Source organism: Cyanistes caeruleus, chromosome 37, assembly GCF_971803275.1.
Source record: "Cyanistes caeruleus chromosome 37, bCyaCae1.hap1.1, whole genome shotgun sequence".
NCBI lineage: Eukaryota > Metazoa > Chordata > Aves > Passeriformes > Paridae > Cyanistes > Cyanistes caeruleus.
This window is the reverse complement of record NC_141738.1, coordinates 927,012-938,605: the sequence shown is the minus strand read 5'-3', so window position 1 is coordinate 938,605 and position 11,594 is coordinate 927,012. Positions and strand designations below refer to the sequence as shown.

The 11,594-nt window shown below is 59.8% G+C and overlaps 1 protein-coding gene and 1 long non-coding RNA gene across 3 annotated transcripts; one reads left to right on the top strand and one right to left on the bottom strand.

The window, feature by feature from the left end:
* Nucleotides 1–134: 134 nt before the first annotated feature.
* EIF5A (eukaryotic translation initiation factor 5A) lies at nt 135–10,713 on the bottom strand. Of its 2 annotated transcripts, XM_086871846.1 has the most exons (6): nt 10,600–10,712; nt 7,372–7,543; nt 4,299–4,403; nt 2,037–2,168; nt 978–1,045; nt 135–493 (listed from the first exon to the last, which is right to left on the bottom strand). In XM_086871846.1, exons 1-5 carry the CDS (start codon nt 10,710–10,712, stop codon nt 983–985), a joined length of 585 nt encoding a protein of 194 aa, XP_086727972.1. In that variant the 3' UTR covers nt 135–493; nt 978–982. The 2 variants fall into 2 exon arrangements, with proteins under 2 accessions (XP_086727972.1, XP_086727971.1); XM_086871845.1 differs by lacking the exons at nt 135–493; nt 978–1,045; nt 2,037–2,168 and adding an exon at nt 2,211–2,468 and having other exon boundaries at nt 10,600–10,713.
* LOC147647477 (uncharacterized) lies at nt 2,245–4,291 on the top strand. The gene is made up of 14 exons (XR_015281542.1): nt 2,245–2,283; nt 2,321–2,363; nt 2,410–2,498; nt 2,553–2,583; nt 2,618–2,648; nt 2,809–2,828; nt 2,883–3,041; nt 3,196–3,228; nt 3,260–3,345; nt 3,529–3,570; nt 3,604–3,633; nt 3,667–3,707; nt 3,990–4,022; nt 4,054–4,291. It is a non-coding gene; the product is annotated as an uncharacterized LOC147647477 (long non-coding RNA).
* Nucleotides 10,714–11,594: the final 881 nt, after the last annotated feature.

Below are 11,594 nucleotides of genomic sequence, written 5' to 3'. Positions count from 1 at the left end.
GGTGACCCCTGGGTGACCCCTGAGTGACCCAAGTGACTCCTGGGTGACCGTCAGTGACCCCTGAGTGACCCCAGCACCGGTCACTCTGCCCCTCCCCCCCAGCCCAATTAGCGCCATTAATTAACGACCTCCCGTTTATTTATTTATTTATTTATTTATCTCCGATCCGGCGAGGCCCCAACGCGAGGGGGGTGGGGGAGGGGCGGGGGAGGAGCAGCGAGGGGGGAGGGGCCTGGGGCCACCCCTCCCCCCCTCCCCTCACTGGGGTGCCCCTCCCCCACCGCGGGGCTTTGAAGGGGGGAGGGGCTTAAAAGGGGGGAGGGGAAAGGGGGGAATTGGGGGGGGGGGAGGGGAAGGGTGGGGGGGACCCCTCCAGCCCCCCCCCCCAGAGCTTGAGCCCCTCCCCCACCCGCGCCCCTCCCCCACCTCCTCCCCCCCCACCCCCCCGCGGCTGCAGTTGGGGGGGGCCCGGCCCGACCCCGGCGGCGCCGGCCTGGGGAGAGAAAGGGGGAGGGGCTGGGACCCCGAGCGGGACCCCCAGAGACCCCCCAGGCTCCACCCACACCCCCAGGTTTGGTCACAGCCCCGCCCCCAAACACCCATCCCCCCGCCCCTTCTGCCATATTTGGCCATGACACACCCACAAATGCCTGATTTGGCTCCTTCTCCGCCCCCTCCTCCTTATTTGCCATGGCCCCACCCCCTTTACCATATTTGGCTGGCCCCACCCACTTTATATTGCAGAGCCCCACCCCCTTCACCGTATTTGTCAGGCCCCGCCCACCTATATCTGGCAAGGCCCCGCCCCCATGTCCATATATGGTAAGCCCCGCCACACACCCTATTTGGCACAGCCACGCCCCCTTTTTCATAATTGGCACAGCCCCGCCCCCATGTCCATATTTGGCAAGCCCCACCCCATGCCCATAATCGGCACAGCCCCACCCCCATGCCCATATTTGGTAAGCCCCGCCCACCTGCCCTATTTGGCCATGGCTTTGATGGCGACCGCGGCTTCCTCGGTCATCGCCGACAGCACCGTGATCTGGGGGAGGGGCGGTCAGGGACCCGACCGGCGCTCCCAGTACAGACCAGTCCAGACCAGTCCAGACCAGTCCAGACCAGTCCAGACCAGTGCTCCCAGTACAGACCAGTCCAGACCAGTCCCATTCCAGTGCTCCCAGTCCCCCCCAGTCCATCCCAGTGCTCCCAGTACAGACCAGTCCAGACCAGTCCAGACCAGTGCTCCCAGTACAGACCAGTCCAGACCGGTCCAGACCAGTCCCATTCCAGTGCTCCCAGTCCCATCCCAGTCCATCCCAGTCTGTACCAGTATCCCCTCTCCGCAGTCCCAGTCCCCCCCAGTCCATCCCAGTCCATCCCAGTTCCCCCCAGTCCCCCCCCAGTCCATCCCAGTTTACCCCAGTCCATCCCAGTTCCCCCCAGTCCCCCCCCAGTCCCCCCCAGTCCCTCCCAGTCCCCCCCAGTTCCCCCCAGTTCCCCCCCAGTCTGCACCAGTATCTCCTCTCCACAGTCCCAGTCCATCCCAGTCCATCCCAGTTCCCCCCAGTCCGTACCAGTATCTCCTCTCCGCAGTCCCAGTCCCCCCCAGTCCATCCCAGTCCATCCCAGTCCCTCCCAGTCCCTCCCAGTCCATCCCAGTCCCCCCCAGTCCGCACCAGTATCTCCTCTCCGCAGTCCCAGTCCATCCCAGTTCCCCCCAGTCCCCCCAGTCCGCACCAGTATCTCCTCTCCGCAGTCCCAGTCCCCCCCAGTCCATCCCAGTCCCCCCCAGTCCCTCCCAGTCCGCACCAGTATCTCCTCTCCGCAGTCCCAGTCCCTCCCAGTCCCTCCCAGTCCCCCCCAGTCCCCCCCAGTCCATCCCAGTTTACCCCAGTCCATCCCAGTTCCCCCCAGTCCCCCCCAGTTCCCCCCAGTCCGCACCAGTATCTCCTCTCCGCAGTCCCAGTCCATCCCAGTCCATCCCAGTCCCTCCCAGTCCATCCCAGTCCCCCCCAGTTCCTCCCAGTCCGCACCAGTATCTCCTCTCCGCAGTCGTATTTCTGCTCGATCTCCCGGCCCAGTTCCCCCTCCGGCAGCCGCAGATCCTCCCGCACCTCCCCGCTGTCCTGGAGCAGCGACAGGTACCCGTCCTGGATCCCGATCAGCTGCAGGTGAGAGACAGGTGAGAGACAGGTGTGTCAGACAGGTAACACACACAGGTGAGACAGGTAACACCCACAGGTACCCGTCCTGGATCCCGATCAGCTGCAGGTGAGACAGGTGAGAGACAGGTGTGTCAGACAGGTAACACCCACAGGTAACACCCACAGGTACCCGTCCTGGATCCCGATCAGCTGCAGGTGAGAGACAGGTGAGATACAGGTGAGATACAGGTAACACCCACAGGTGAGACAGGTAACACCCACAGGTAACACCCACAGGTACCCGTCCTGGATCCCGATCAGCTGGACAGGTGACAGACAGGTGTGAGACAGGTGAGTTCAGGTGTATCCCCAGGTGTGTTCAGGTGTATCCCCAGGTGTGTTCAGGTGTGTTCAGGTGTATCACAGGTGTGTTCAGGTGTATCCCCAGGTGTGTTCAGGTGTATCCCCAGGTGTGTTCAGGTGTGTTCAGGTGTATCACAGGTGTGTCACAGGTGTGTTCAGGTGTATCACAGGTGTGTTCAGGTGTGTTACAGGTGTGTTCAGGTGTGTCACAGGTGTGTTACAGGTGTGTTCAGGTGTATCCCCAGGTGTGTTCAGGTGTGTCACAGGTGTGTTACAGGTGTGTTCAGGTGTGTCACAGGTGTGTTCAGGTGTGTTCAGGTGTGTCACAGGTGTGTCACAGGTGTGTTCAGGTGTGTCACAGGTGTGTCACAGGTGTGTTCAGGTGTATCACAGGTGTGTTACAGGTGTGTTCAGGTGTATCCCCAGGTGTGTTCAGGTGTGTTCAGGTGTATCACAGGTGTGTTACAGGTGTGTTCAGGTGTATCACAGGTGTATCACAGGTGTGTTCAGGTGTATCACAGGTGTGTTCAGGTGTGTCACAGGTGTGTCTCTCACCTGGAAGTCGTTCCGTTTGATGTTGGGCACGTCCATGTTGTGGGTGGACGGACAGATGTGCCCAGCTGTGTTACAGGTGTATCCCCAGGTGTGTTCAGGTGTGTCACAGGTGTGTCACAGGTGTGTTCAGGTGTGTTCAGGTGTATCACAGGTGTGTTCAGGTGTGTCACAGGTGTATCCCCAGGTGTGTTCAGGTGTCTCTCACCTGGAAGTCGTTCCGTTTGATGTTGGGCACGTCCATGTTGTGGGTGGACGGACAGATGTGCCCAGGTGTGTTCAGGTGTATCACCAGGTGTGTTACAGGTGTGTTCAGGTGTATCTCCAGGTGTGTTCAGGTGTATTACAGGTGTGTTCAGGTGTATCACAGGTGTGTTACAGGTGTGTTCAGGTGTATCACAGGTGTGTTACAGGTGTGTTCAGGTGTGTTACAGGTGTGTTCAGGTGTATCCCCAGGTGTGTTCAGGTGTGTCACAGGTGTGTTCAGGTGTGTTCAGGTGTATCACAGGTGTATCACAGGTGTGTTCAGCTGTATCCCCAGGTGTGTTCAGGTGTGTTCAGGTGTGTTCAGGTGTATCACAGGTGTGTCACAGGTGTGTTACAGGTGTGTTCAGGTGTATCACAGGTGTGTTCAGGTGTGTTCAGGTGTGTCACAGGTGTGTTCAGGTGTGTCACAGGTGTGTCTCACCTGGAAGTCGTTCCGTTTGATGTTGGGCACGTCCATGTTGTGGGTGGACGGACAGATGTGCCCAGGTGTGTCACAGGTGTGTCACAGGTGTGTTCAGGTGTGTTCAGGTGTGTCTCTCACCTGGAAGTCGTTCCGTTTGATGTTGGGCACGTCCATGTTGTGGGTGGACGGACAGATGTGCCCAGGTGTGTTCAGGTGTGTCACAGGTGTGTTCAGGTGTATCCCCAGGTGTGTTACAGGTGTATCACAGGTGTGTCACAGGTGTGTTACAGGTGTGTTCAGGTGTGTTACAGGTGTGTTCAGGTGTATCACAGGTGTGTTCAGGTGTGTCACAGGTGTGTTACAGGTGTGTTCAGGTGTGTCTCTCACCTGGAAGTCGTTCCGTTTGATGTTGGGCACGTCCATGTTGTGGGTGGACGGACAGATGTGCCCAGGTGTTACAGGTGTATCACAGGTGTGTTACAGGTGTGTTCAGGTGTATCACAGGTGTGTTCAGGTGTGTTCAGGTGTGTCACAGGTGTGTTCAGGTGTGTTCAGGTGTAGCTCACCTGGAAGTCGTTCCGTTTGATGTTGGGCACGTCCATGTTGTGGGTGGACGGACAGATGTCCTCGTACTTCTTGCCCGTGAAGATGTCGATGCCCACCAGGTGCACCTGGGGGGAGCTGGGGTTACTGGGAGGGACTGGGAGGGACTGGGAGCACTGGGAATGGGGTAAGGGCCATACTGGGAGGTACTGGGAGGGACTGGGAATGGCGTCAGAGCCATACTGGGAGCACTGGGAGCACTGGGAATGGTGTCAGAGCCATACTGGGAGCACTGGGAATGGGGTCAGAGCCATACTGGGAGCACTGGGAGCACTGGGAATGGCGTCAGAGCCATACTGGGAGCACTGGGAGCACTGGGACTGGGGTCAGAGCCATACTGGGAGCACTGGGAGCACTGGGAATGGGGTCAGAGCCATACTGGGAGCACTGGGAATGGCGTCAGAGCCATACTGGGAGCACTGGGAGCACTGGGAATGGGGTCAGAGCCATACTGGGAGCACTGGGAACGGGGTCAGAGCCATACTGGGAGCACTGGGAACACTGGGAACGGGGTCAGGGCCATACTGGGAGCACTGGGAATGGGGTCAGAGCCATACTGGGAGCACTGGGAATGGGGTCAGAGCCATCCTGGCGTTACTGGGAGGGACTGGGAGGGACTGGGGGTACTGGGAATGGGGTAAGGGCTGGACTGGGGGAACTGGGAGTGGGATGAGGGCAGTACTGGGGTTACTGGGAGCACTGGGAGGGACTGGGAGGGACTGGGAGGGACTGGGAGCGACTGGGAATGGGGTCAGAGCCATACTGGGAGCACTGGGAGCACTGGGAATGGGGTCAGAGCCATACTGGGAGCACTGGGAATGGGGTCAGAGCCATACTGGGAGCACTGGGAATGGGGTCAGAGCCATACTGGGAGCACTGGGAGCACTGGGAATGGTGTCAGAGCCATACTGGGAGCACTGGGAACAGGGTCAGAGCCATACTGGGAGCACTGGGAACGGGGTCAGAGCCATACTGGGAGGTACTGGGAACGGGGTCAGAGCCATACTGGGAGCACTGGGAACACTGGGAACGGGGTCAGTGCCATACTGGGAGCACTGGGAATGGGGTCAGAGCCATACTGGAAGCACTGGAAACGGGGTCAGAGCCATACTGGGAGCACTGGGAATGGAGCCAGAGCCATACTGGGAGCACTGGGAGCACTGGGAACGGGGTCAGAGCCATACTGGGAGCACTGGGAGCACTGGGAGGGACTGGGGGAACTGGGAATGGGATGAAGGCTGGACTGGGGTTACTGGGAGGGACTGGGAGGGACTGGGAATGGGGTAAGGGCCATACTGGGGGAACTGGGAGGGACTGGGAGTGGGGTCAGAGCCATACTGGGAGCACTGGGAACACTGGGAATGATGTCAAAGCCATACTGGGAACACTGGGAATGGGGTCAGAGCCATACTGGGAGCACTGGGAGCACTGGGAATGGGGTCAGAGCCATACTGGGAGCACTGGGAGCACTGGGAATGGGGTCAGAGCCATACTGGGAGCACTGGGAGCACTGGGAGCGCTCAGGGGGTGGAGTCTGGGGCAGGATTGGGATTTGGGGGCGGAATTTTGGGATTGGAGCCGGTCGGAATTCCGGGACACCTGGGGGAATTCCCAGATTTCTTTTGGGATTTGCTGGGGGCGGGATCAGAATCCCAGGGGAGCTCCGGGGCGGGGCCAGGCCGGGATTTCGGGGATTGGAACCCGGATTTCGGGGATCCAGCGGGATTTCCGGGATTTCCGGCATTCCCAAATTCCTGGGGATGTTTTGGGAGGGGGCCGAGAACAGGAAAAGCTCTCAGGGATAACCCCGGTCGGGATTTCGGGATTCCCGCCGGGAATCTGGGAATTCTCCCGGGATTTTGGCAACCCTGGCATTCCCAAATCCCCAATTTTGGGATGTTTGGGGCTCGGGATCCCAGGGGAAAACTCTGAGAGAGACCCCGACCACCCGGGGCTTTGCGCTTTGGGATTCCCGCGGGGATTTCGGGAATTCTCCCAGGATTTCGGGAATTCTCCCAGGATTTTGGGAATTCTCCCGGGAATTTGGGAATTCTCCCGGGATTTTGGCAACCTCAGCATTCCCAAATCCCCAATTTTGGGCTGTTTGAGGCAGTTTTGGGTGGATCAGAACCCAGAGAAAAGCTCTGAGAGAGATCTCAACCACTCAGCGCTAACCCCGCTCAGGATTCTGGGATTCCCGCAGGGATTTCGGGAATTTTCCCGGGAATTTGGGAATTCTCCCGGGATTTTGGCAACCTCAGCATTCCCAAATCCCCAATTCTGGGCTGTTTTTGGGGTATTTTGGGGGGGATCAGAGCCCAGGGAAGGCTCTGTGTGCGGCTCCGTACGACCGCGCTCCCTCACCGCTAACCCCACTCAGGATTCTGGGATTCCTGCGGGGATTTCGGGAATTCTCCCGGGATTTTGGGAATTCTCCCGGGATTTTGGCAACCTCAGCATTCCCAAATCCCCAATTTTGGTCTGTTTGAGGCAGTTTTGGGTGGATCAGAACCCAGAAAAATGATCTGAGAGAGATCTCAACCACTCGGGGCTAACCCCGCTCAGGATTTCAGGATTCCCGCGGGGATTTTGGGAATTCTCCCGGGATTTTGGCAACCTCAGCATTCCCAAATCCCCAATTTTGGGCTCATTTTGGGTGGTTTTGGGGCTCAAGATCGCAGGGAATGCTCTGTGTGCAGCTCCGTACGACCGCGCTCCCTCACCGCTAACCCCGCTCAGGATTCTGGGATTCCCGCGGGGATTTCGGGAATTTTCCCGGGATTTTGGGAATTCTCCCGGGATTTCGGGAATTCTCCCGGGATTTTGGCAACCTCAGCATTCCCAAATCCCCAATTTTAGGCTGTTTGAGGCAGTTTTGGGTGGATCAGAACCCAGAAAAAACCTCTGAGAGAGATCTCAACCACTCGGGGCTAACCCCGCTCAGGATTTCAGGATTCCTGCGGGGATTTCGGGAATTCTCCCGGGATTTTGGGAATTCTCCCGGGATTTTGGGAATTCTCCCGGGATTTTGGCTACCTTGGCGTGGCCGTGTTTGCCGGTTTTGGAGGTGCTCATCTCCACGATCTTGCAGGGGCGGCCCTTGAGCACCACGAAGCCGTTCTTGCGCAGGGCCGAGCACTGCATGGGGAACGTGGCCGAGGCCCCCGCGTCCCCCGTCTCGAAGTCCAGGTCGTCGGCCATCGCCTCTCTGAGAGGGGAATTCCCAAAAAAAAAAACCGGGATTGAGGGCGGGGAATTCCAAATTTGAGAGGTCAGGGAGAAAATCCCAAAATTCGGGGTTCAGGGGAGGTTGGGGGAGGCCAAAAATTGGGGGTGAAGTGGGAAAGGGAAGGGGAAAAAGGGGTTGGGGGCATCAGAAAGGGAAACTGGAAGGGGGTGGAGACCCCAAAAAAGGGGGTGGAGACCCCAAAAATGGGGGGCAGGGGGTGGAGAAGCCAAAATTTGGGGAGTCAGGGAGAAGCTCTCGAATTTTGGGGGTCAAGGGAGGTCGGGGGAGCCCAAAATTTGGGGTGAAGTGGAAGGGAAGGGCAAAAAGGGGTTGGGGACATCAGAAAGGGGAACTGGAAGGGGGTAGAGACCCTAAAAAGGGGGTGGAGACCCCAAAAATGGGGGTCAGAAAGTGGGAAACTCAAATTTTGGGGAGGTCAGGGGACATCCCAAAAAATCTGGGGGTCAGGGGAGGTCGGGGGAGCCCAAAAATTGGGGGTGAAGTGGAAGGGAAGGGCAAAAAGGAGTTGGGGACTCCCCAAAAAAGGCACTTGAAGGTGGTGGAGACCCCAAAAAGGGGGTAAAGACCCCAAAAATAGGGGTCAGGGGATGGAGAACCCCAAAATTTTGGTGGTCAGGGAGAAGCCAAAAAATTTTGGGGGTCGGGGGACCCCAAAGAGGGGAGGTTTGGGGGGTGGGGAAGCTCAAAAAGGGGCTGGGGACAGCGGCGAGAGCTAAAAAAGGGGTGGAGACCCCAAAAATGGGGGTCAGGAAGTGGAGAACCCCAAAATTCGGGGGGTCAGAGAGGGGAGAAGCCAAAATTTGGGGAGTCAGGGAGAAGCTCCTGAATTTTGGGGGTCAGGGGAGGTCGGGGGAGCCCAAAATTTGGGGTGAAGTGGAAGGGAAGGGGAAAAAGGGGTTGGGGGCATCAGAAAGGGGAACTGGAAGGGGGTGGAGACCCCAAAAAGGGGGGTCAGGGGGTGGAGAATCCCAAAATTTGGGGGGTCAGAGAGTGGAGAACTCAAATTTTGGGGAGTAAGGGGACATCCCAAAAAATCTGGGGGTCAAGGAGGACGTGAGGACCCCAAAAATTTGGGGCAAGAAGAGAAGGGGAAGCTCAAAAAGGAGTTGGGGGCTCCCCAAAAAAGGCACTTGAAGGTGGTGGGGACCCCAAAAAGGGGGTGAAGACCCCAAAAATGGGGGTCAGGGGGTGAGAACCCCAAAAATCTGGCAGAGATCCCAAAAATTTGGAGTTAGGGAGAGATGGGGAAGCCCAAAAAGGGGTTGGGGACCCCCCAAAAATGGAGATTAAGGGGGTCCCAAAATGGGAAACCCAAAAATGGGGAGCCCCAAAAAGGGTCAGGGGAAGTCAAAAAAAGGAGGATCAGGACCCAAAATTGGGGCTGGGGACCCCAAAATTGGGGTTGGGAGCACCTGTGGGTATTTGGGACACCCCCAAAAGGATCAGGGAACCCCAAAAAATGGGGGATGAGGGGGTGGGAACCCCAAAAGGGGGGGGGAAACCCCCAAAAAATTGGGGTAGGACCCCAAAAAGGAGGGGGAGGGATGGGGGGGGGTTAAAGAGGGGCTACAAAGTGGTTGGGGACCCCAAAAATGGGATGCGGGGGGTCACAGGGGGACCCCAAATCCGGGAGGGGGAGGGGAGGTGACACACGTGGGGGGAGGGGAAGGTGACACACGTGGGGACTCGGTTTGACCCCTCCCCCACCCTTTTTTGGGTGCTCCCCCACCCCCCGGGACAGGGGAGGGTCCCCCCAAAACTCCACCCTCAAATTTTGGGGGGGTCCCCAGGAGCCTCCCCCACTCAGAACCCCCCCAAAAATCCACCCCTTGGGGGGGGGAAGGGGCGGGGAGGTCGAGGGGGGGAATTTTGGGGGGGTCCAGGGGGGTTTTGAGGGGGTTCTGGTGTGGTTTGGGGGGGTCCGGGGGGGGTTTTGGGGGCTCAGGGTGGTTTAGGGGGGTCCCGGGGAGTTTGGGGAGAGTCCAGGGGGGTTTTGGGGAGAATTCGAGGAAATTCCAGGCAGGGAAATTTGGGGTTTTTTGGGGGGGTCCCCACGCATTTAATGAGGGGGGAGGGGAATCCCGTCCTTACCCGGCCCCCCCAGGGCCAAATATGGAATTGGGGGTCCCCAATTTCCTTATATGGAGTTGGGGGCTTCCCCAGTTCCCTTCTATGAGGTTTCGGGGGTCCCCAAATTCCCTTTAATGGAGTTTTAGGGGTCCCCAATTTCTATCTCCGGAGTTTTGGGGGTCCCCAGTTCCCCTTTCCGAAGTTTTGGGGGTCCCCAAATTCCCCTCTGCAGAGTTTTCGGGGTCCCCAATTCCCCCCTCCGGAGTTTCGGGGGTCCCCAAATTCTCTTTTATGGAGTTCTGGGGGTCCCTAATTCCCCTCTCCGGAGTTTCGGGGGTCCCCAAATTCCCCTCTGCAGAGTTTTAGGGGTCCCCAATTCCCCCCTCCGGAGTTTCGGGGGTCCCCAAATTCTCTTTTATGGAGTTCTGGGGGTCCCTAATTCCCCTCTCCGGAGTTTCGGGGGTCCCCAAATTCCCCTCTGCAGAGTTTTCGGGTTCCCCAATTCCTCGCTCGGGAGTTTTGGGGGTCCCCAAATTCCATCTCCGGAGTTTCGGGGGTCCCCAAATTCCCCCCTCCGGAGTTTCGGGAGTCCCCAATTTCCTTATATGGAGTTTCGGGGGTCCCCAAATTCCATCCATGGAGTTTCGGGGGTCCCCAATTCCCCTCTCGGGAGTTTCGGGGGTCCCCAGTTCCCCCCTCCCGGGAGTTTCGGGGTTCCCCGTTCCCGGTCCGGGGGGGTCTCGCGCTCGCCGCCGCCACGCGGGCCCCGCCGGGCCGGGCCGGGGGGGGGGAGGGGGGGGAGCGCAGCGCGCGGGCGCGGCCTAGGCCGGGCCTGAGGGGAAAGCGGCAGCGGGAAGGCACCGGGCTCCATCCCGCAGCTTCTTCCCCCCGTCCCCAAAGGCGCGGCCGCCCCTCGGAACCCCCGGGGAAGGCCCCGGACTCACCCCCGCGCCCGCGAGCCCCGAAGCCCGAACCGCCGCCGCGCTGGAGCTGCTGCAAGCCCCGGGCCCACCGCGCCTGCGCGCCCGCCCCGGGCGGGGGGAGCCGCACTGAGCATGCGCGGGGAGGGGGGGGCGGGGGAGGCCGAGGGGAGTGCGCGTGCGCACAGCGCGGGGGAGAGGGCGGGGCTGGTCCGCGGAGAGAGGTGCGCATGCGCAGAGTGAGGAGGGGTGGAGCGCGGCGGGGTCTGCGCATGCGCGCGGCGCCCCCTCCACCCCGGCGGGGGTGGAGTTAAGGCTTGGCGACACCGCCTCGCCCGCGAGTTCTCGCGAGATTTGAGGAGCGGAGCAGCGCGGCGCGGCCGGAGGGATAGCGCGAGAGTTGGGGCGTTCAGGCTTAACGTGGCTCGGTCCTCTCGCGAGAGCTCGCTGAGCTGCGCTGCGCCTCCAGCGAGCTCTCGCGAGATTTGGAGCACGCGGGGAGCGAGGCGGGACAGGCCCACCCTCACCTCAAGCCCCTCTAGGGGGAGTTTTGTTGCCACGGCAACGCCGCCGGCACCGCTCATTATGCAAATGAGCTTAATGACGCTGATCGCCTCATTCCTAGTGGCTGCTATCTATGTAATTTTATGTAAATATATGTAAATTTATTGGAGCGCACCGCGAGGAGGTTTCCTCACTGCGCATGCGCCGCCCGCCGGTGCTCACGTGACGCCCCCTCCCCGCCCGCGTGTGCGCCACGAGGCTCTCGACCAATCAGAGGCGGCTCTGGGGCGGATCCACCAATGGGGTGTCAGGGGGCGTGGCCTGCCCGGAGGGGCGGGGCCTGCGGTTAAAGGGGCGGGGCCAGCAGCCAAAATTTGGGGCTCCCTCCCCCAAAATCGGGCCCCGATTGGGGGAGGGGTGAATCCCCCTCCCCCACACCTCGGCACGACCCCAAATCCCCTCCCCCACCCCCCAATTTTGGGCTCTGACCCCGCCCTCTCCCCCAAATTTTGGGG

Bases quoted from the DNA above. Each gene is read 5' to 3' on its own strand.
- EIF5A (XM_086871845.1), bottom strand. From the start codon at position 10,712: ATGCTCAGTGCGGCTCCCCCCGCCCGGGGCGGGCGCGCAGGCGCGGTG. The intron at 7,544-10,599 runs GTGAGTCCGGGG...TTCCCCTCTCAG, and splicing joins CGGGGCTCGCGGGCGCGGGG to AGAGGCGATGGCCGACGACC. The intron at 4,404-7,371 runs GTAGCCAAAATC...AGCTCCCCCCAG, and splicing joins GCAAACACGGCCACGCCAAG to GTGCACCTGGTGGGCATCGA.